This window comes from Zingiber officinale, chromosome 6B (assembly GCF_018446385.1).
Source record: "Zingiber officinale cultivar Zhangliang chromosome 6B, Zo_v1.1, whole genome shotgun sequence".
Taxonomy (NCBI): Eukaryota; Viridiplantae; Streptophyta; class Magnoliopsida; order Zingiberales; family Zingiberaceae; genus Zingiber; species Zingiber officinale.
This window is the reverse complement of record NC_055996.1, coordinates 112,799,037-112,818,091: the sequence shown is the minus strand read 5'-3', so window position 1 is coordinate 112,818,091 and position 19,055 is coordinate 112,799,037. Positions and strand designations below refer to the sequence as shown.

Sequence of the window (19,055 nt, the reverse complement as noted above, 5' to 3'; positions counted from 1 at the left end):
CTTCCTCTACTTTTATTGGAACTAATTTAAACGTTGGAGTAGCTGCGCTGGAACCCCTAACCGTCATTCTAATCCTTTTTCTCTCGTCTTCTCCCATCCAAGCTTCAAAAGATCTCTCCACCGATTCTCATTGTTGTTAGGCGATTAGTGATCAAGTTAGTATTCAAACTAACGCATCGGTAGTTCGTTTGTCGACATCTTTAAGTAGGATCATAAACTTTTTTATTTTAAAAATATGATAATTTATCAAATTCCTCCTTTATCATAGTCTACTGATATTATATCATCAGTTAACTGCATCAATCAATTTCTGAATTTAATGAATTTACCGTGCTTGATTTGTGGCAACATATGACTGATGATAATGCATCATTCGACTTTATTCGGTTTAATTAAATTTTGAATTTTGTAATCAATACCGATTCAAAATAACTGATTTTTTTTTATAAAAAAATTTCTAAATTAAATCGGTTATTAAATGTCCGGTGTATTCAAGATCTGCACTACACGGATCTGCTATTCAATCAGTTAAATTGGAAACTGCAAAAAGCAAGTTTCCAATTCAGATTAGTTTTCTATTCGCAGGAACATCAAAACTAAAAAAAAATCTCAATTGAATTACATTTTTCTTGATGTAGGAGGAGCTCTTCCATCATAAAAATATTGCCTTTTATAATTGCATTCCGTCTGGTGAAACAATATGGATAGGTTCTAAGCTTTCTTCATACTTTATGGAAGTATATACTTTCGATGTGAGTACAAACATGTACAACCACATAATATAAATACAAGATTCCCCCCTCTAACCTTATTACATCCTCCTAGTAATGATGAAATTATTGGAGCAAAGTTTGCACTTATTGTTATCGAAATGATATGTTTCAGAGCGAGTTCAACTACATGACTCGGTTTAAAGCTTGGAGAGGGAGGAATCACGCAGCCCAGGGACTGGGACTACTCATCTTTTGCCTCCTCTCGTCCAAGCCAAAATTTCGCAGGCTTGGCAAACAACAATGCCCAGCACTCCATGCCTTGTCCTTCCTGCTCCCGAGATCTCTACTTGGTGTCCCCTCAGTGCTGCAAGCAGAGCTCGTGCTCAATGAGTTTGAAGTTCGAGTGGTGCTTGTTTTGTCCCTGTCTGATTTTGCAGTGGCATCTTCTTTCACTTCAGTAACATTCGTCTCGTATAGCAGCTCAGCGAGCTTCTTCCTACCGGTAGGAGAAGGTTCAGATATCGAATACGGAGATTTGTCAAAGAGAAAGTGGTTGTCCAATTTAGGGGTCGATGGCATGCTCAAAGGATGAATTGGAGTACTCCCTCTTGAAGGTGTGAAGTCTGTGTTGCAAATATGACCAATAAGTCGTAATCTAAGCGTGCCCAAATTAGGAGTTCAGAAACCTTACCGCCATTCACGCTGAAGAAATCGTCTTCGCAGTCTGAGTCTAACCACACTTGTGTATCGAAGAAGATCTCGTCCTTGCTCCCTGCTTTAGTCAAAAGATACACATTCAGCAATGGAAGAACAAAGAGATTGCCCATTCATTCAACCAGTCGAAAAGGACAAGCATTGACAATTCTAAAACAGAGGAGTTTATCTAATTAAAAAATAGGAAGATTTGGTGGGCGAGAGCTACCGAAAATGAAAAAAAGGACACAAGCTGTCACAATATGAACATCACAGTTCAGTTATCTTTCACAATACAATTCAACTCTTTCAGCTCCCAAACAAGTTTTATGTTAATTGAACTGAAATTTATAATCCCACTCGGGTTCAATTTTCTTTAATTGCAAGTTACCAAAGTCTGTAATCACTCTTCAATCTAAGGAGCACTCCGAAGCCATAATCTCCAGATTTTAGTTTGCTTTTGTGATTACCAAAATTAAACAGAAAAGGCCATGAATCAATTCGATTGGCATACCTAACTTGGGGCTCTTCAGAGAGAATCCATCGACTGGATTCGCCTCATACAGAGATTTATCCTTTGCGGGCGACGCGAGGAAGAACCTCTTGGCTTTGGAAGCTAAACCCAATCGATACCTCATGGAGGAATCTGAATCGTTTGGAATCGAAGTGCACGCCCCCATCCTTAAGATTGGATTTTTTGTCGAACAAAATCCTGAAAGGAACAAAAAGAGAGCAATGATAACAACAACAAAAAAAAAAAAAAAGAAAAAAAAAAAAAAAGAACTGCAAATAAAATGGAGGATGGAAAAGGGAAGTAAATATACTCGCATAAGGAGGAGAAAACCAAAAAGATCATATTTTTAAGGTAAAAGAACTCATGGATATCTATAGAAGGCTTCAAAATTGCTCTTTGCGCTGCGATTCCGATGGAATTCCTAGAAAAAGGAAGAAGAAAGAGGGAAGAAGGAAGAGGAGAGTGTTCCTTTTGGTTCTTTGTTCCTGGAGCTGTGAATGGAGGCAAATAAATCCGATTGAAAGGCAGGTTGCATTAAGAGGGGAGAGAGAGTGTGTGTGTGAGAGTCAATGCCAGCCATGCATTCATGCCTCGGTCCACCGTGAATGATATGGAAAGGATTATTTATATATTTTTCTTTTTCCTTCTCACAGATTATTCATTTTTTTAATCTAATTTTCCATCTCTACCAACCGATTAATCGTAAAATGATAAGTTTTAAGGACGATCCAGCATCGCCAATAATTCTAATACCAATTCGTCCTACTTCTTCACCATATCAGATAGGTATGATGGTTTGAGGTTCTGTAGGAAAAATCTAAAACAGGATGGATTGGAATTTATTTTTTTTAATTTTGGGTTCGAATTCAAATTTCGAGACTTTTTAAATCCTGCAATTTGAATTATCTCTATCTTCGAATAGATTCTACAATCATCACCACTACTACTATTGCAATCTCCTCCGTGTTAACCTTGGGACAGGTTAACGGAAGCGCTGAGGATGAATATATTCATTTTTTATCACAACTACTACTACTGCAGACTGAGATAAAGATTTAATCCCTATAAAATTGAAGATGGGGATTTTCTGCTTAAACAAAACTAAGGATGAGGAAGAAATGGAGACGAGACTATAATTCAGACATAGAGATAGGGATGAAGAATCCACCCCTGTCCCACCCATTCCCATTCCTGGTCTATATGGCGACTATTCGTTTTTCATGATTTTTGTTTGTAGTGGCGAATGAAACAATAATTTATTTTCAAGTTGGTTGTTTTAATTACGAAGTTATCCAAAATTAATTTTTAGGAAAAAAAATGAAGGAAAGATTAGGCGGCTCATGATACATTAACTATCTTTCCTTAGCTCCCATGGGGATGGCAATAGATCATATTCGAATCGTATTTTATATTTTCTATCTTTGTATTTATCAGGATTGAATATTTATTTTTATATTCATTAAAATTAGGTATCTTTTATATTAGTAATTTTTTTCTTTCCATAATATTAAAAAATATATATATTATTACAAAATTGTATACTATATAATTTATTCCTAATATCAACTAAAATAATTTATAAATTTTAAATATTTATATATATAATCGGATATTCAAATTAAATATTAAGATATTTAAATTAAATATTAAATTTAGAGGAAATTAACATCTCTACGCTGACAGAGTAAGCTTAAGACTCACGCAACTTATTTTGGACATTTACAATAGTTAATTATTTACTAGTTGAAATATATTTTTTTAATTTATTTGAATGATCAATAAAATTTTTTCATAAAATTAAATTTGTCATCTTCGAAATTAATGAATTATAACAACCGAATATGTAAATTATTAAAAAAAAATTCTTTTCCTTTTGAAGACTCAGTCCATCCTCAATAATTGAAGGTGTAATTGGATTGAGTCGAGTCAAATTTTTGGATGTTTGAGTTTAACTCATTTATAATTGAATCGAATTCAAATTTTATTTAATAAATATAAATTATAAATTTAAACATTTGTTAACAACTAAATTATATATTTAGAAAAAATTATAATATTCTTATTAAAATTTATAATTTTATTCTAATAAATAAATTTAATATATTTATCTATGTATTTCATAGATTGAGTGTAAAATATATAAATTTAATATTAAAATTATTATTATTTATTTAAAAATTATTCATGTGCTTAACGAGCATGCTCATAAGTTAACGAGCTTAATATTATAAAACTTGAGCTTGATTTGTTTATGGGTTAATTCTCAATTTAGTCTCTCGTTATTTAACGTGGTGCTGATTTTGTCCATAATTTTTCAATTGACTAAATTTAATTCTCCAATTTTCGAACGTTTTCCCAAATTGACCCTTCCGTCTAAATCCCCGTTAAAATGAACGGGAAGACTTGTTTAACCGGTGGAAGTGACCTATGTCTTGCTGGACAATTCCTAATTTAGTCCCTCATTATTTGACGTAGTCCCGATTTCGTCCAAGGATAGTTTTAAAATGGAGGTCGTCTGCTACTCGGCGCAGCTCCAGCTGCCGGACTCCATGTCGACGCCTGCGAAGCGGGCGAGGGCAGAGGCGACGATGAGGGAGATGGGATTGGCGGCCGCCATGGACACTAGAATCGGCGGGTGGCACGTCAAAGGCATCAACGGCGGCGCGTCAGCATCTGCGTCAAGCTCCTCACCCAGCCGCCGCTGCTCTTCCTCGACGAGCCCACCAGCGGCCTCGACAGGTCGTCGTCGCCGTCCACAAGCTCGACAGCGAGGTGTTCGACCTCTTCGATTGCCTCTGCCTCCTCGCCTATGGCAGCACCGTCTTCTTCGGCCCTGCTCCGGTGGCTGCCGAGGTACCAATTCAATCTCAAAGCTCAATTAAGACTTGAATTCTCTGTCGACCTATGGAAATTCAGCCTTGCTCAAACTTTTCTCCAGTTCTTTGCTTCCAACAGTTTCGCCTGCCCTTCTCTGCTCAATCCTTCCGATCATTTTCTCAAAACAATCAACAAAGACTTCGATAGGTCAGTGCTTATTCTTCGCAGCTTATAAACCAATAAAGGAAACAAGTTTCTAAATCTCGAACTCAATCAATGTCAAGATTAGGGAAATAACGCAAGAATAAAAGCAACTGATCATTTCCACCGGTTAAATAAGTCTTCCCATATATTTTAACAGGGATTTGGATGGAAGGATTGATTTGGGAAAACGGTCAAAAATTGGAGGATTAAATTTGATTAATTGAAAAATAAGGACGAAATTGATACTACGTCAAATAATGAGGGACTAAATTAGGAATTATCCAGCAAGACATAGGTCACTTCCACCGGTTAAACAAGTCTTCCCGTTTATTTTAACGAGGATTTAGACGGAAGGATCAATTTGGGAAAACGTTCAAAAATTAGATGATTAAATTTGATCAATTGAAAAATTAAGGATGAAATTAACATCACGTTAAATAACGAGGGACTAAATTGAGAATTAATCCATTTATTTATTTTAACGAGTCTTATTAAACAATTTCAAATAAATTTTTATCGAATCGACATTCGAATAGCATATGAACGACATGGTTCATTTACCCTCCTTAACAACCATGTGAATGGATCAAGAAGGCAAAAGTCTATTTATAACCGGTCCTTTATAACTATTTACAAATTTGCCATTGTTGCTTGACGTACGGGCATAACATTTTTATTCCTTGTCGTCGTCTTACTCGCGCTTGTTCTTCCACTTTCCATTTCTTGTTATCGATTGGCCATTAGATTATTTTATTATTTTATTTATTTGATGGGCATTTCTTCCTCGCCATGGCCGGCGCCGTCCCCTCCGCTCGCTCCGTCGGCGGTGGTCGCCCCCTTCCTGAGCTAGTAGCTTCCTCCCTCTGCTCCACCCGATCAAAGCCCATCACCGGCTTCCTCCTCCTCCATCTCACCCTCCTTCACTCCCTCTCCTGACCCCTAGCCCCCATCTGCCCATGGCCCACGTATTCCTCCACCACGTCGTTGGAGATCTCACCCTCGGAAAGCCGGAGCTCGTCCAGTTCTACGACTCCGAGCCAGTCGAAGCCGCCGTCCGTGCCATCGGGGACTCCGCCGAGGGCGCCATCACAGTCTGGCGTTCCCCATCTCCAGATTCCGCCGCCGTTCCTCGGCCTCCCCCTTCCGCTGACAGGTTCGTTGGGATGCTCAACTCGCTGGACGTCGTCTTGTTCCTGGCACGCGCCCGCGTCCACGATCAGGAGAAATCCATGAGGACGCCGGTCTCCGAGTTGATCACTCCCAACCACGACCTCTTGAAGGAGGTGGATCCGGCAACAAGGTGCGATCTTTTAATGATTTATTGCGATTGTCGATTAATCGGATCTAAAATTTGGGGAAAATAATTGTTCTTTATTCATTTGACTTACCCTTGGCTTTATGAATCACTCAATTCCATTCTTCTTACATTCGATGAACTGCCAGTGTTTTTTGCTAACGAATTGACCTCTTTGGGTTCTCTACTTGCTAATGTTGTAATCTAATTACAGATTTTATTCGTTTAGTTATTGTCCTATCTTGATCATAAAGCAAGCACCAATCTTCATGTGGAAGAAGGATATATGTGCTTATTATGCTCTCGGTTTTTCTAATTTTTTTTTTTAAAAAAATCCAGCAACTTCATGTCTGTTGTTCTTTAGTAGCATTATTGTCGACCATGCATATGTAATCAATTTTCTATGGGTCATTATTATATGTCATGTGGGTTGTCCACTTTATCTGTTGAAGCTGATTACTGAAATGTTCTGACATTCATATTGGTCTACATTACCCATTTAATATGCATTTCTATACTATTCTCAGATACTGAGATACATCTACAGATCTAAATTGCCAATACTAATCAATCATCTTTGTTCTTCTGTTTCAAGATATTTGAAAACTGATGTGATGTTGTGAAGTTGCTTCTCTCTTACCCTACACTGTAGAATTTCTCAATGTATTCCTTTCATCATAATTATAGTGTTTGATTGGAACATTGAAGAATGACAGGATTCATCTTTCTCTTGGCGATGAGGCTTTCTTAAAGAAAATTTGTGGTACGTTGACAAATATGCTAAATTATAGAAACCACTGTCCACTAGAAAGCACTCTCCTCTAGACTGATAATGGGAATCTTTGCATGAATGTTTGAAGGTGATGTGTTATTTCCTTTTCTTTGTCCAAGTGATACAATTACTGCCACAATTTGACCAGATTATTATATGTTTATTCAAGTCTGTTAGACTTGCGATGGAAACCTTCTTCTATCTGTAAAATAACAACAACAGCCTTTTGGATTTCTGAGCTGCAAAGAGCAGATTGAATAAAAAAAAAATACAATCCCTTTGGTAATATTAAAAAAACAGAAACCTGGAGAGTAGCATCCAGAAGATTCTGAATTCTTCCTGGTACTGAATGAATAATTGTGTAACATGCACGATATTAGTATTAGAAAGGTTACTCTGTTCCTGTTACATGAAGAACTGAAAACTTGTAATGGATTTTGGAAAATTTTTAACATTTATAAATCATGTATTCATTCTCTTTTTGTTCAATCTAATCAACCTCTTATATTTGTTGAGACAATGCATTAGAAAATTAATTTAAGTTTTTAGTCAGATTGTAAAGGAACTTTGTATCTTTTTTATGCCTTTTTGCATCCAGAGCATAGCATTTAGGTAATTTGTCAAACTTGTATCAAATTTCTTGCAACAGTCATTAAATGTAAATTCAACGTCCCTTCAATCAAGTGGATTAAATGACACGGATTTGCACTAGGGTTATAGATAAATATTGATTATTTATGCACACTGATTTTGCAGGTGTACTTGATTGGATTTACATCCTCCATGGGGTGATAGGCACTGATAAGTATATATTCAATTAGGCAACAATAAACAACTAAACTTTTATCCCACTAAGTGGGATTGACTATATGGATCCTCTTACGTCATTGAGCTCTATTTTCGATTATATCTTCATTTATATTTAAACAAAATTTAGGTTCAATTAGCATGTTGATTTATTGCAGATTGTACTTGATTGGATTTCTCTTCCTTGGGTCCATAGCTACCACATACAAGTTTTCCTTGTATACTCATTTTGATTATTTAACATGGAAGGTATCTAGTCTAAGTTTCTCAGTTGTATACCTGAAGATCTGCTGTGAGACTTTTGCACTGTATTTTTTTTTTTTTGTTATGGACAATTTGATCCTCTAATTCTGTGATCTTCTGGTACCATGAAATGAGTTAGTAGCAGGCAGTTCGAGGTGACTTTAGTTTTTTGATTTTCTATTTTTGTCATAAATAATTGCTTGATCTATGAAAAAGAATTATATTTTTTTTATTACCACCATGTTATTCAATTTTGTTCAATGGTAGAACAAGATGTTAGAATATTTGTAACCTATAGCCGGTTGTTGCATTAAATTATTCAATTTTGTTTCCATATCTCATAACTCCTCTTGGAAGCACATTGTCTACGAGGGCGATCTGTTCTTTGAAGGCCACTGGCGGCCTATGTTTTGATTATGCATTTAGCTGATACTACTCAATATTAAAACTTTAGCATTATACAGTATTCTTTTACTGAAAGAAAAAAATGATGTTGCCATTTAATTGTGTTTTCCCTTCTCACTTCCCCTCCAAAGAGTTAGTCTTCTTACCCTGTTTTCATCCTTTAATCTGTAAGGTTAATTGATGCACTGGACATGATGAAGCAAGGTGTGAGACGGCTCCTTGTACGCAAAAGTGTCATGTGGAGAGGCTTCAGCAAGCGTTTTTCTGTTCTTTACAATGGAAAATGGCTCAAAAACAGTCAGAGTTCATCTGTAGGTGGAGCAAGCAATAGTGATCGGCCGTCATCTTCTGTACTCCATGAGAATAAATATTGCTGCCTCTCTCGGGAAGATATAGTCCGTTTCCTAATCGGCTGCCTTGGTGCTTTGGCTCCTCTTCCTCTGTCTTCTATATCCTCACTCGGAGCAATTAACTCAAACTACTCTTTTATTGAAGCCTTCTCGCCTACGCTTGAAGCTATCCAAAAGATTCCTCACAATCCATGTGCAATTGCAGTTGTCGAGACAAACTCCGATGGCACCCACAAAATAATCGGAGATATATCTGCGTATAAGCTGTGGAAATGTGACTACTGGGCAGCTGCATGGGCTATGAGGAATTTGTCAGCTGGACAGTTTGTTTTAGGAGCAGATGACTACGGCACCGCTCTAGATTCTGTTCCTGATTTTTCAATCGACTCGCCACCAGAGAATACAGTGGCTGGAGCCTCCCTCAGGCGACAAAAGTTTAGCAGCAGAAGTATGGGGTTCTCTAGTAGTCAAGTGAATCAAATGCCACTTGGGAGATTGAGGAACATGTATCGAGGGAGGAGTGCACCATTAACCTGCAAGCCTACTAGCTCTCTGGCGGCTGTCATGGCACAAATGCTGTCCTACAGAGCAACCCATGTATGGGTGATCGATGCCGCAACAGAGGACGACACCGTAGTTGGCATTGTTACATTTACTGAAATCCTGATTGCGGTCACCCACTATCCCGCAAGTTGAGCCCGTTTCCTCGGGTTTAATGTGTTCGCCAACAATTTACTTGTGTCATCTACAGTTAGTCTATTGAACCTTATTGTTATGGATTGGAATTGTGGGAGTAATTTGGAAGGCTTTGCATCAATATGTTTTGTTCAGACAGTAAAATTACGTTTGGTTAGATGTAATGTAATGAAATTTGTAATGTGATCAAATTTATAATGTCATGTAATTTTGATTATATTATTATGTTTGATGATATAATGTAATGTCATGTAATTTTGATTATATTATTATGTTTGATGATATAATGTATGTAATCTACCAGGATGATTTGTTTGGTGTCCATTATTATTTATAAAAAATGTACTTCGTATTATTATAAAATGATAAAAATATCCTGCGATATTATAAAATGATAAAAATATCCTGCGACTTCTACCGACGAGCTGCCGCATCTCTTTCAGAGTTTGCGGCAGCCACCGACAACTAGCAGTTGTCAACGGCGACGGGCAACATGCGATCGGCGACGAGCGACCAGTAGCGAGCAACCGATGACAAGCGGAGGCAGGGGGAACAGTGGCTAACTAGGGGTATATTCGACATTTAAATTTTAATTAAATAGTGACCTCGTAATGTAATTAGATTACATTGGTATTTGCTTTGTAATTCAGATTACAAAACTTCACTACCTTTTGTAATCGAGATTATATTACAAGTTTAAAGTTAAACCAAACAAAATAATCAACCTTATAATATAATGTTGATTACATTACAAGACAGATTACATCCTACCAAATGTAACTGATAGTGTTCGATGCCCAATCATTAATATTTATAAGCAAAGTGCTAAATTTGTGAATTGCCTTTACTTTAAAGTTTTTTTTTTTTTGGCAGGATATTGGCTATTGTATGCATAAATTTACTTACAAATATTATTAACCTAGTGACAATTACTGCAACACACTAGATTTTACGAGAGCATGTAGGAATTGAATCACAATTTATCAAGAACATATAAAAACAAACCAAAGTATTTGGGCCAATGGGAGAGAACTACAACAGACACGCTTAGTCCAAGATTTTTGATCCACAAAACCTCAAACAAATAACAAAATATCTAGATAAATTGCTGTCGGATAACAAAATACCATTACAAACAACATAGTAACTAGATAAATCAATGCTATTGTCAACTTGCAAACTTTTATGCCAGGCAAGTGAGCAGTTGCTTACAAGTTGATATAGAAAGTACTCAAAAAAAAAAATTAAGAATGCCTAGAGCGTTTTTAAATAATAATAATAATAAAAAAGGATCATCAATGAGAGTTGAAGCCCTTAAAAATGAACTACATCAGTAGGTATTTGGAAGATAAACCATATGGAAATTTGTTCATACTGAGCTTTCTTCGACAAGTAGGGCATTTCTTCTGAGCTAAACCCTGAACTACATCAGTCAGTATTTGGAAGATACACCCTATGGAAATTGTTCATACTAAGCTTTCTTCGACAAGTAGGGCATTTCTTCTGTGCTTTAATGGAGGCTACAATGCAGCTCTTACAGAAAATATGGCCACAAATAGTTGACGACGCCTCAATCATTGTGTTCATGCAAATAGGGCAAGTGAAAGATGGTTGCTTTGGTGGATCTGGTATGGATTTGACGACTTCCTTACCCTGCAAGTAGCATTGTGAAAGCTAAAAAATAATACCTTTTCAGTTTAGAAAACATTAATAGTAAATATCTAAGCTTACTGTTTTTTTTTTCCATTCTGGTTCCAAATGAGTGGTCAAACTCACTCAGCAACTTATGGACTAATTTGACCACTAAATAGTTTTTTTTTTTTTTGCAAAAATAATTGATATTTTAAATTTGGGTTATAAATTAATTCAAAAAATATTCTTGAAATATTTTACTTTGTTAAATCATGATCCCATGGATCTCATCTACCAATCCTAAAAACCCATATATGTGCGTGTGTATATCTATGTGGAAGTTCACAAGCAATCAATTCGATGAAGAAAAACAAGACAAAACAGAAACGATACACGAATATTACCTTCGAAATATCCTGTAAATCTGGATAAAGCTCACAGTTGATGACTATTTTGCTTCCTGAATTTCCTTCTCTAGCTACTGCAGAAAAATTAAAAAAAAATGTTTTTGACTGACCATCAAGGTAGAGAAGCAACTAATATTTGACATTACAGAGCTAAGAGACAGAAACTCGTATAAAGTTAGGAAGATCAAACTTAAATTAATGTAGAAAAAAACATCCATTAAACGGTCCAAATTCTTAGCACCTCGCAACTTGTTATTGTTGCATGTAAGAAACACATCTACCACTTCCTATCAGTGCGGCAACAGGACCATTTTGTTTATACAACAAACCATGGAAATTCGATTAGCAGTACTTTGATTAGTAAAATGTGAACAACAAAAAAAACCAAAGAGTTTTCTAATATCACGATTCAATGGCCATGCAATGGAATCATCATGGTTGCTGACAAATGCATATAAACTTACTTTTTTGGGTGAAAGCAAATGAATATGCATTATTCAAAATACTATATGAAAATGTCTCCAATAAACTATGTTACTACATCCGCTGAACCGCACACAAAGGCACATGCCAATGAAGTATGGCATAAGCTTCCTGCCACTGCAGTGTAAGAAGTCAGCACTTATCATCTATTAGCTATCATCTAATGTTCAAAAAAGAACTAAAAGATCAAGTTTAATCATAGAACCTAGATCTAGTTTAATTATACCACCTTACTCCTATGGATTAAGGACATTAGCAAACTGAAAGACCTAATCTGACTCAACAGGGGCATAGCTTATTATTGGCAGACATCAAGATGGCTTCAGGGGAGAACTCAGAGTGCCTTATCTCCTCCCTTTTAAATAAAAGTCATCCAAAAAGTTCTTAATCTGTATGCCATGAGATGACATTGACATGATGACAGAAGAAAACAATGCAAACCTGATCTTCTTGTGTGAGTGTCAAGTTCTTCATCTAGGAATATTGTCAAAGGCCGATTTCTCCTGGAATGGTTCCTTCTTGCCTAAAACAAGGTAGTTTATCATGAATTTTGAATCATCTATATCACAAGCAACTGAAAGAGTCAATATACTACAGAAAACTTAGCAAAAGAAGACTTAACTCATGTAAAGTTCAGTCATTAGTCTTAGGAGAAGTGCTTTAGTAAATTTCGCAGATTACTGAGTTAAAATTTGTAAAGTTTCATTCTCTCTAATTCACCAACTTCCTTTGTTGTCGTCAATTTGTGTTCTCTCCAAACTATACAGATTCGGTCAGCTACATGAACCTTATTCCTCCCATTGAGCACTATGCAAGGATATGTCATTAGTATTCAAATTAATTAAAGAATTTTTAATAACATTAACTAAAGTTTTCTATGATCTTCATTTACATCTTTCACTCTAATAGATTTAGCTTTTCTACTATAAAATCTATTGATCATCTCAAAACATGTTCATACCATCTCAATTGATTTTTTCTATCTTAATATCAATCAAAGCTTCACATGATTACTTTCAAAAATTAATATTTTTATTTTATTCTTTTTAATAAGTTTGCACATCCATCTTAACTTTTTTATCTCTAAAAGATTAACATTTTATGTACTAACATTTTGTGCATATGTTACCTGATAACTCACCACCCTGAACCATAAAATAAAATATGATAGATCATATGACAGCCTTTAAGAAAATTCCTTTTAGCCTAAAAAAAGTAGGTAAACCAGTGATAAATTGTGTTAGTAAACGGGTTCTGTTGAAAGTCCATCAATCCCAAGACTCCAGCGAAAAACAGAAATATCTATCCATTTAAAATCTTCTTTCAATTGGATTAATGGATCGTCCATTTAAAAATGATGACAAAAAAAAAAGAATACAAGTAGGGTCATTAAAAGTTCTCACGAGCAAAAACAGAAAGAGCAAACCTGTTGAAACCCTATGGAGGATGAGAGCAGCTGGACCTCATCCTCAATCTCCTCTACATCAATGACAGAACTATTTGGACCATTCTTGGAACTACGATGCCGTCCAGTGGGGTGAATGCGCTGTGAATTCATGGAAACAGATGTCCTTTGTGATACCTGAAGGAGTACGGAACCAGAAGACTTTTCCAAATCGTAGCTCCTAGGGGGAGGAGAATGGATATCTACATCTATTTTGACACGATTGTTGACTTGGGAACGCGTTTTTGAAATCCTCCTAGAAGGCCCCAGAGTGGTCATGTTGTGCGTGGTATCAGTCTCAACTGCACATCATAAGAAAATCTTAAAAATACTTCCAAAAATGTTTAATAAAAAGATCCAGAAGTAGATTCATATTCCAAGAGATAAAACCCAAATTCTTGGCAGAAAAGAATCCAACCAAAGAACATAAAAAAAGAAACGAAAATGCATACTATTTTACTTCATTCAAGCCTAGAACCCTAGAAGAAGAAGAAGAAGAAGAAAGGTGATTATATAATACCAAAATCATTGAATTCACGGGAAAAGAATACACGCCTCGAATCAAAAGGGTAGAAACCAATATTTCCATAAAAAATCTACAAAATTAAAAATTTGCACAAATTTCTAAATCAAGATCATCTGGTTAGCAAGAATCCAGCAGAACCCCCTTAAAAGATGAACACTAAAAAGAAGAACAAGTTCGCAGCCCGCATGTTTTCGATCACAAAACGAAAGCAAATAGCGAGACTGCCAGGAAGAAAGAAAACCTCTACGGTGGCATTGGACAAAATAACGTTCAATCATGCTACTGAAACAAGAATCATCAAGGGAAGCGAGGAAATCAAAGCGCGGAGGAAACGTACCAGTCCAAAATTAGGGCTTCAAGCCAGGAGGACGAGCGGATCGGATACGATTCTTCCCTACGCGGTAGCCGGTAGGCGCACGTTATAAAAGCACGGGTTAATTATTACCAAAAAGATCTTAAAACTTCTAAAATTTCCAAATCCATTAAAAATTAGTTGGCCGTTGATGTGCAGATGCACTTTTTAAATCGTGTGCCCTAGATCTCTCCTCCCTCTCTCTCTCTTTCGGCTGGCCTCTCTCTCTCGGCTGGCCCGCCCTTCGACTCCCTCTTCTCTCCGGGACTTTGCGGCGGAGACGTCGTCTCTTGCTCCTCTTCCTCTCCTAGCCGTTCCTCCTCTCCCGACCTCCTCTTTTCTTCTTTGTCTATTGTTGCCGGCAACTCTGCCGCTGCTGCCACCGCCACTGCCGCCTCTAACAGCGGCCGCTCTCCACTCTCGTCCTCTCCGGCGCCCCACCTCCTCCGATCTGGTAAAAATTTTTATTTATAAAAATTGATATTTTAAAAGAGAGATCTTTGCTGAAGGTAGAGAGAAATAGAGTAGAGTGTAAATTGATAGCCACCTTGTTTACTGAAGGTGTTTAGGGCCGCCATTAAAAAGAGATGATTCAGCTGTTGTTTCTCGTACTCTTTGCCGAGGGGGCAGTGGCGCTCATTCTGATTTGGAAGATTGGGCCACTGCGGGAGTTGGCGATGAAGGGGCTCGACCAGTTGAAAATAGGCAAGGGACCGGCGACGATGAAGACACTGGCATGCACGATGTCGGTGATTTTTGTGTCGAGCATAACCAGCATTCTTAAGATCCAGAACAGGGGCACAAAGCTTGGAACAGTCACTCCAATGGATCAAGTCTTGTGGAGGACTCACTTAATTGAAGCCTCACTCATCGGTAATTCCAATTACAAATACATTACTTTTTTTCGCTGCTCTCCATGTTGCCATATCCTAAAGAACTTCTGAGTGTGAATAAACTATACTCTGGACTTACCCGATAGACGAACTTCCAGATTAATAACCCCAAACACCTGGATTATCAAAATATATAGACCCATGTTTCTCTAGAAGATCATTTCAGTATTTTGTTAAGCAAAATGCCGAACTTCTCTAGTTGTCCCTACAAGTTTAGAAAAAGTAACCAGCACTTAAGGAAGGATCTAGGAGGAACATCGAGTAGGTTACATGACGGAAACAAGAAGGGTAGTTGCATGCAAAGAGAATTAGTTTTCATCAGAATTCTCCTGCCAACAAATTCTATCTCGTTGTTAACCATGCCTAGACTGAACATTCTGTTTTTAAATTCTTGGTCTGTCCTACAATTACTAGTGTCAAAATGTCAATCTTGCTAGGGTATTCATATTGATTCCAAAATTGAAATGGTTAGAAGTGGCATACTCGGTAAGCATTTTCGGTGCAAACTAGGTATACCAGATTACCAAGGACATCAACAAAACAGCTTCTCTGTCTGAATCAATGGTTGAAATGGAGGGGATTTGCTCTTACATTGCAGAAGTTACTTTGCTGTCGTTACAAAATGGTATCAACCTATGGCTGCAAAAGCCCTTTCCAAAGTCAAATGTGAAGGTCCTACGTGAACTTAAGTAATTCTAATTGAGTATCCTTTCTTTGATGCCGTAGACTACCCTTCAATTCGTTGAATTTTTGAATCATTCTTTCCCTAGTCAGGTTATTTGTCTCTATCACACAAGCTTGCCGTTTAACATCTCTGCCACTTTCTTTCATTATTTAAATAGTGTCATAGGTGTCTAAGATGAAAATTACATGCCATTTATCCAGACAGGATTCTTAAACCTACAATTTGTTTTGCAGGTTATACTTTGTTTCTTGCTCTAGTGATTGATCGTTTGCATCATTACCTTAGGAAGCTGGTTAACTTGAGACGAACTGTTCACACTTCTCGGGAAGAAGTGGAGAATCTAAAGAATGAGAACCAAAAATTTAAAAACAAGGATGCAACATCTTCTAGCAAAATAAAAAAGCTAAATGAAGAGGTGACAAAGTTAAAAGAGAAACTACAGAAAGTCGAGTCAGAGTCTGAGGAGCAAGGGGAAAGGGCACGGACTGCCGAAGCTCATGTTGCATCCCTTCAAAAACAGTCAGAAGAACTTCTTCTGGAATATGATCGTTTACTCGAGGACAACCAAATTCTTCAGGCACAGGCTCTATCATTCAAAATTTAAGCCTTTCTGTGGCCGCATTTTGGAGCACTTGTTCTTCCATGTAATTACTAAAAAATGTATCAATTGATCTGTTTGATCTAAACTATAATGTAAAGCTACATTTTCCAATGATTTGGTGCCAAATATTAAACAGAGCCTGATAGCATAAACTTGAAACTTCACTAGGTTTGGCAAAATGATTATTGACAATAGATTAATATAACCAGGAGTTATAAAATTTAATGTCTTGGATTATTGTTAGCGCATCAAAGTGGCATCATAACAGTTATGATACCTCACAAGAATGCAAAAATTCTTCATGGCATTAAGATCCAATTGAACCAAAAGCATAAAAGCAAACTAGCAGCAGTAAGATCAAACTACTGTTCATACATGTTGATCTGCTAGTTTCCTGACAAAATCTGATCTTTTTATACAATAAATAACAACCCACAAGTAGTTCTACACTGACGCAATGACAGTAGTGGTTTACTCTTTATGAATAACTTGAGCAGCAGTCTGGTGATTGAAGTTCCTGTGGATTTATTGTAAGCAGCGTTATTACTCTTCAAGAATAGCTTGAATCAATCTATGAGCTCATATATAGGCTTGGATGTTGCACTCAGAAGTGCAAAGATGTCAGAGTCAATCTTTTGCAATTCTGCATTGATCTCCATTTCGGCCTCGAAATGCTTCTTCAACTTCGCCTCTAGAGCTTTGGCCTTCAAGGGATCCAACCGCTTCAAACCTGTCTCCAACAGTACATTCGACAAGCCATATGCTTTCCAAAAATCGTTCGCAGAAGCGACCAAATAAGGGTAGGATTGCTCTACTTCTTCCATCTCCACAAGATCATTTTTCTCTTCCATCTCCACATCCTCAATCTTCTTTTGTGTCTTCTCTTTCTTTCTAACATTCTTCACGCCTATCGCGTTCTCATCCTTGGGCCAGAGCTTGGCGGCGAGCTCATAGAGGAGGTCACTGTATGATGAATGTCCATTGGAGGGAGGCTGCCTGAGCTTATGGCGCAGGAAGAGGAATTTGCTAAATACCCGTTCCTGGGACAGGGACTCGTGAAGCTTGTCCTTGATAGAGTCGTAAAGGGCGAAAAAGATGGACTTGGAGGGCATCAAGCCCGTCATGCGGCGGAAATCCAGAGCGCCACGCAGGATCACGACGTAGTCGTCGCGGACGTACCTCGTGGTCTTGCCATTGCCGAGGCGCTTCCGCTCATCGGGAGAGGGATCCCGCGGCGTCGAGTCAGAAGTTAGGGTTTGGCTGTCGCCCTTGGGGTCGGAGGAGTCGCCGGCGGACCTCGTTTTCTTGCGTTTGCGGCGGTCCTTCTGCTCACCGGGAGAGGGAGAGCGATCGCGTGCCATTTGGGGATTTATTAGGGTTTAAAGATGGAACGGGAAAGGAAGTGGACGTGGACTGTCGAGATTATTTATTGAGGGAAGAAAAAGGGTTAACGGTTAACGGAGTCTGGATCTAACAAATAAATAGGAAAAAAGTTTCGTTAGGAAAATAATAATAAAAACGTGAGACAATTTGTAAATATTAGAATTTCCAATTAATTTATCCATAACTCTTCTGTTGCATCTCCTAAACGTCGACTATTTGTTAAATTCATAAAATTTAAAATTATATTTTTAAAATAAATTTTAATATTTTAGAGTTTCTATTTTATAAAATATTTTTTTTAAAAAAAAATAAACGTTTTACGTAACCGTACCAGAAACTTTTTGAAATACCCTAATTATTTCTTTCAAAAATTATGGGAGAGGATTCTCTAGTACATTTTGTTACTTAAGGGATAGTCCATAATTTAATTGTGATCGGATTATGATCATAATTTAATCCGATCATAATTGATTGTGATTTCTTTAGGTTCATCTTTCCACGTAGGTTGTAGTTTGTGTTGGGATAGGCAGTAAAAGTCGTCCGGAGGGCGTTACGGTGGGCGAGTGATCGAGCTACCGAGTGATAGGCGGCCTCCGGGCTCTTGCTCAAACCCAACTACAACCTAAATTAGAAGGTGAACCCATGGAGGATCACAACCAATTGCGACCGAATTACGGTCACAATCCGACCGCAATTGGATTGTGGTGATAGGATCTAACGCGCTAAACACATAGAAAGTGTAGCGGAAAAACTTACTAAATTCTTTCAGAAGATCCATGCGAAAGAGGAAAAATGACATATACTAAGTTTTATGAGAAAGAGTTTTACCTTTGAAGCGTGAACACGATATATATCCCGACAGCAAGGATCTCAGCACGATCATGTATCCATGCCTCTTCTAGTATCCACACGAACACAAAAAAAAAAAGGAAAAAACTAACACTTAAGGTTATGCTAGTAACCCTTTAGTAAGTTTCGGCTAAAGAAAGAGGAGAGAAGAAGAAGAATGAATCCTCATTTCAAAAATGAGAGGAAAAAAAAATACTTTTGTACTTCATCCAATGAAAATACTTAACGAGCATTAATTCACTTAATGAAACTTAATGAGCATTATCACTCCATTAAGATCATTTTCAAATTC

At 37.3% G+C, this 19,055-nt stretch overlaps 5 protein-coding genes across 7 annotated transcripts; 2 read left to right on the top strand and 3 right to left on the bottom strand.

Annotated features, from left to right (window-relative positions):
- Positions 1-728: 728 nt before the first annotated feature.
- On the bottom strand, positions 729-2,499 carry LOC121988970 (uncharacterized protein At3g27210-like). 2 transcript variants are annotated; one of them, XM_042542716.1, is made up of 4 exons: positions 2,231-2,499; positions 1,921-2,118; positions 1,405-1,488; positions 729-1,336 (listed from the first exon to the last, which is right to left on the bottom strand). In XM_042542716.1, the coding sequence occupies exons 2-4, from the start codon at positions 2,084-2,086 to the stop codon at positions 933-935; spliced, it is 654 nt and encodes a 217-aa protein (XP_042398650.1). In that variant the 5' UTR covers positions 2,087-2,118; positions 2,231-2,499; the 3' UTR covers positions 729-932. The 2 variants fall into 2 exon arrangements, with proteins under 2 accessions (XP_042398650.1, XP_042398651.1); XM_042542717.1 differs by having other exon boundaries at positions 1,405-1,485; positions 2,231-2,498.
- Positions 2,500-5,642: 3,143 nt separating this feature from the next.
- Positions 5,643-9,832, top strand: LOC121988969 (CBS domain-containing protein CBSX6-like). Its single transcript, XM_042542715.1, has 2 exons — positions 5,643-6,241; positions 8,635-9,832. The coding sequence occupies exons 1-2, from the start codon at positions 5,898-5,900 to the stop codon at positions 9,506-9,508; spliced, it is 1,218 nt and encodes a 405-aa protein (XP_042398649.1). The 5' UTR covers positions 5,643-5,897; the 3' UTR covers positions 9,509-9,832.
- Positions 9,833-10,584: 752 nt separating this feature from the next.
- Positions 10,585-14,479, bottom strand: LOC121988967 (E3 ubiquitin-protein ligase UHRF1-like). 2 transcript variants are annotated; one of them, XM_042542712.1, is made up of 5 exons: positions 14,338-14,479; positions 13,457-13,776; positions 12,472-12,553; positions 11,545-11,621; positions 10,585-11,161 (listed from the first exon to the last, which is right to left on the bottom strand). In XM_042542712.1, exons 2-5 carry the CDS (start codon positions 13,751-13,753, stop codon positions 10,937-10,939), a joined length of 681 nt encoding a protein of 226 aa, XP_042398646.1. In that variant the 5' UTR covers positions 13,754-13,776; positions 14,338-14,479; the 3' UTR covers positions 10,585-10,936. The 2 variants fall into 2 exon arrangements, with proteins under 2 accessions (XP_042398646.1, XP_042398645.1); XM_042542711.1 differs by having other exon boundaries at positions 14,242-14,389.
- Positions 14,480-14,545: 66 nt separating this feature from the next.
- On the top strand, positions 14,546-16,679 carry LOC121988968 (B-cell receptor-associated protein 31-like). Its single transcript, XM_042542713.1, has 3 exons — positions 14,546-14,806; positions 14,914-15,225; positions 16,164-16,679. The coding sequence occupies exons 2-3, from the start codon at positions 14,940-14,942 to the stop codon at positions 16,532-16,534; spliced, it is 657 nt and encodes a 218-aa protein (XP_042398647.1). The 5' UTR covers positions 14,546-14,806; positions 14,914-14,939; the 3' UTR covers positions 16,535-16,679.
- A 418-nt stretch (positions 16,680-17,097) lies between these two features.
- LOC121991395 lies at positions 17,098-17,892 on the bottom strand. The gene has a single exon (XM_042545403.1). It carries the CDS (start codon positions 17,890-17,892, stop codon positions 17,098-17,100), a length of 795 nt encoding a protein of 264 aa, XP_042401337.1.
- Between the last annotated feature and the right edge of the window lie 1,163 nt (positions 17,893-19,055).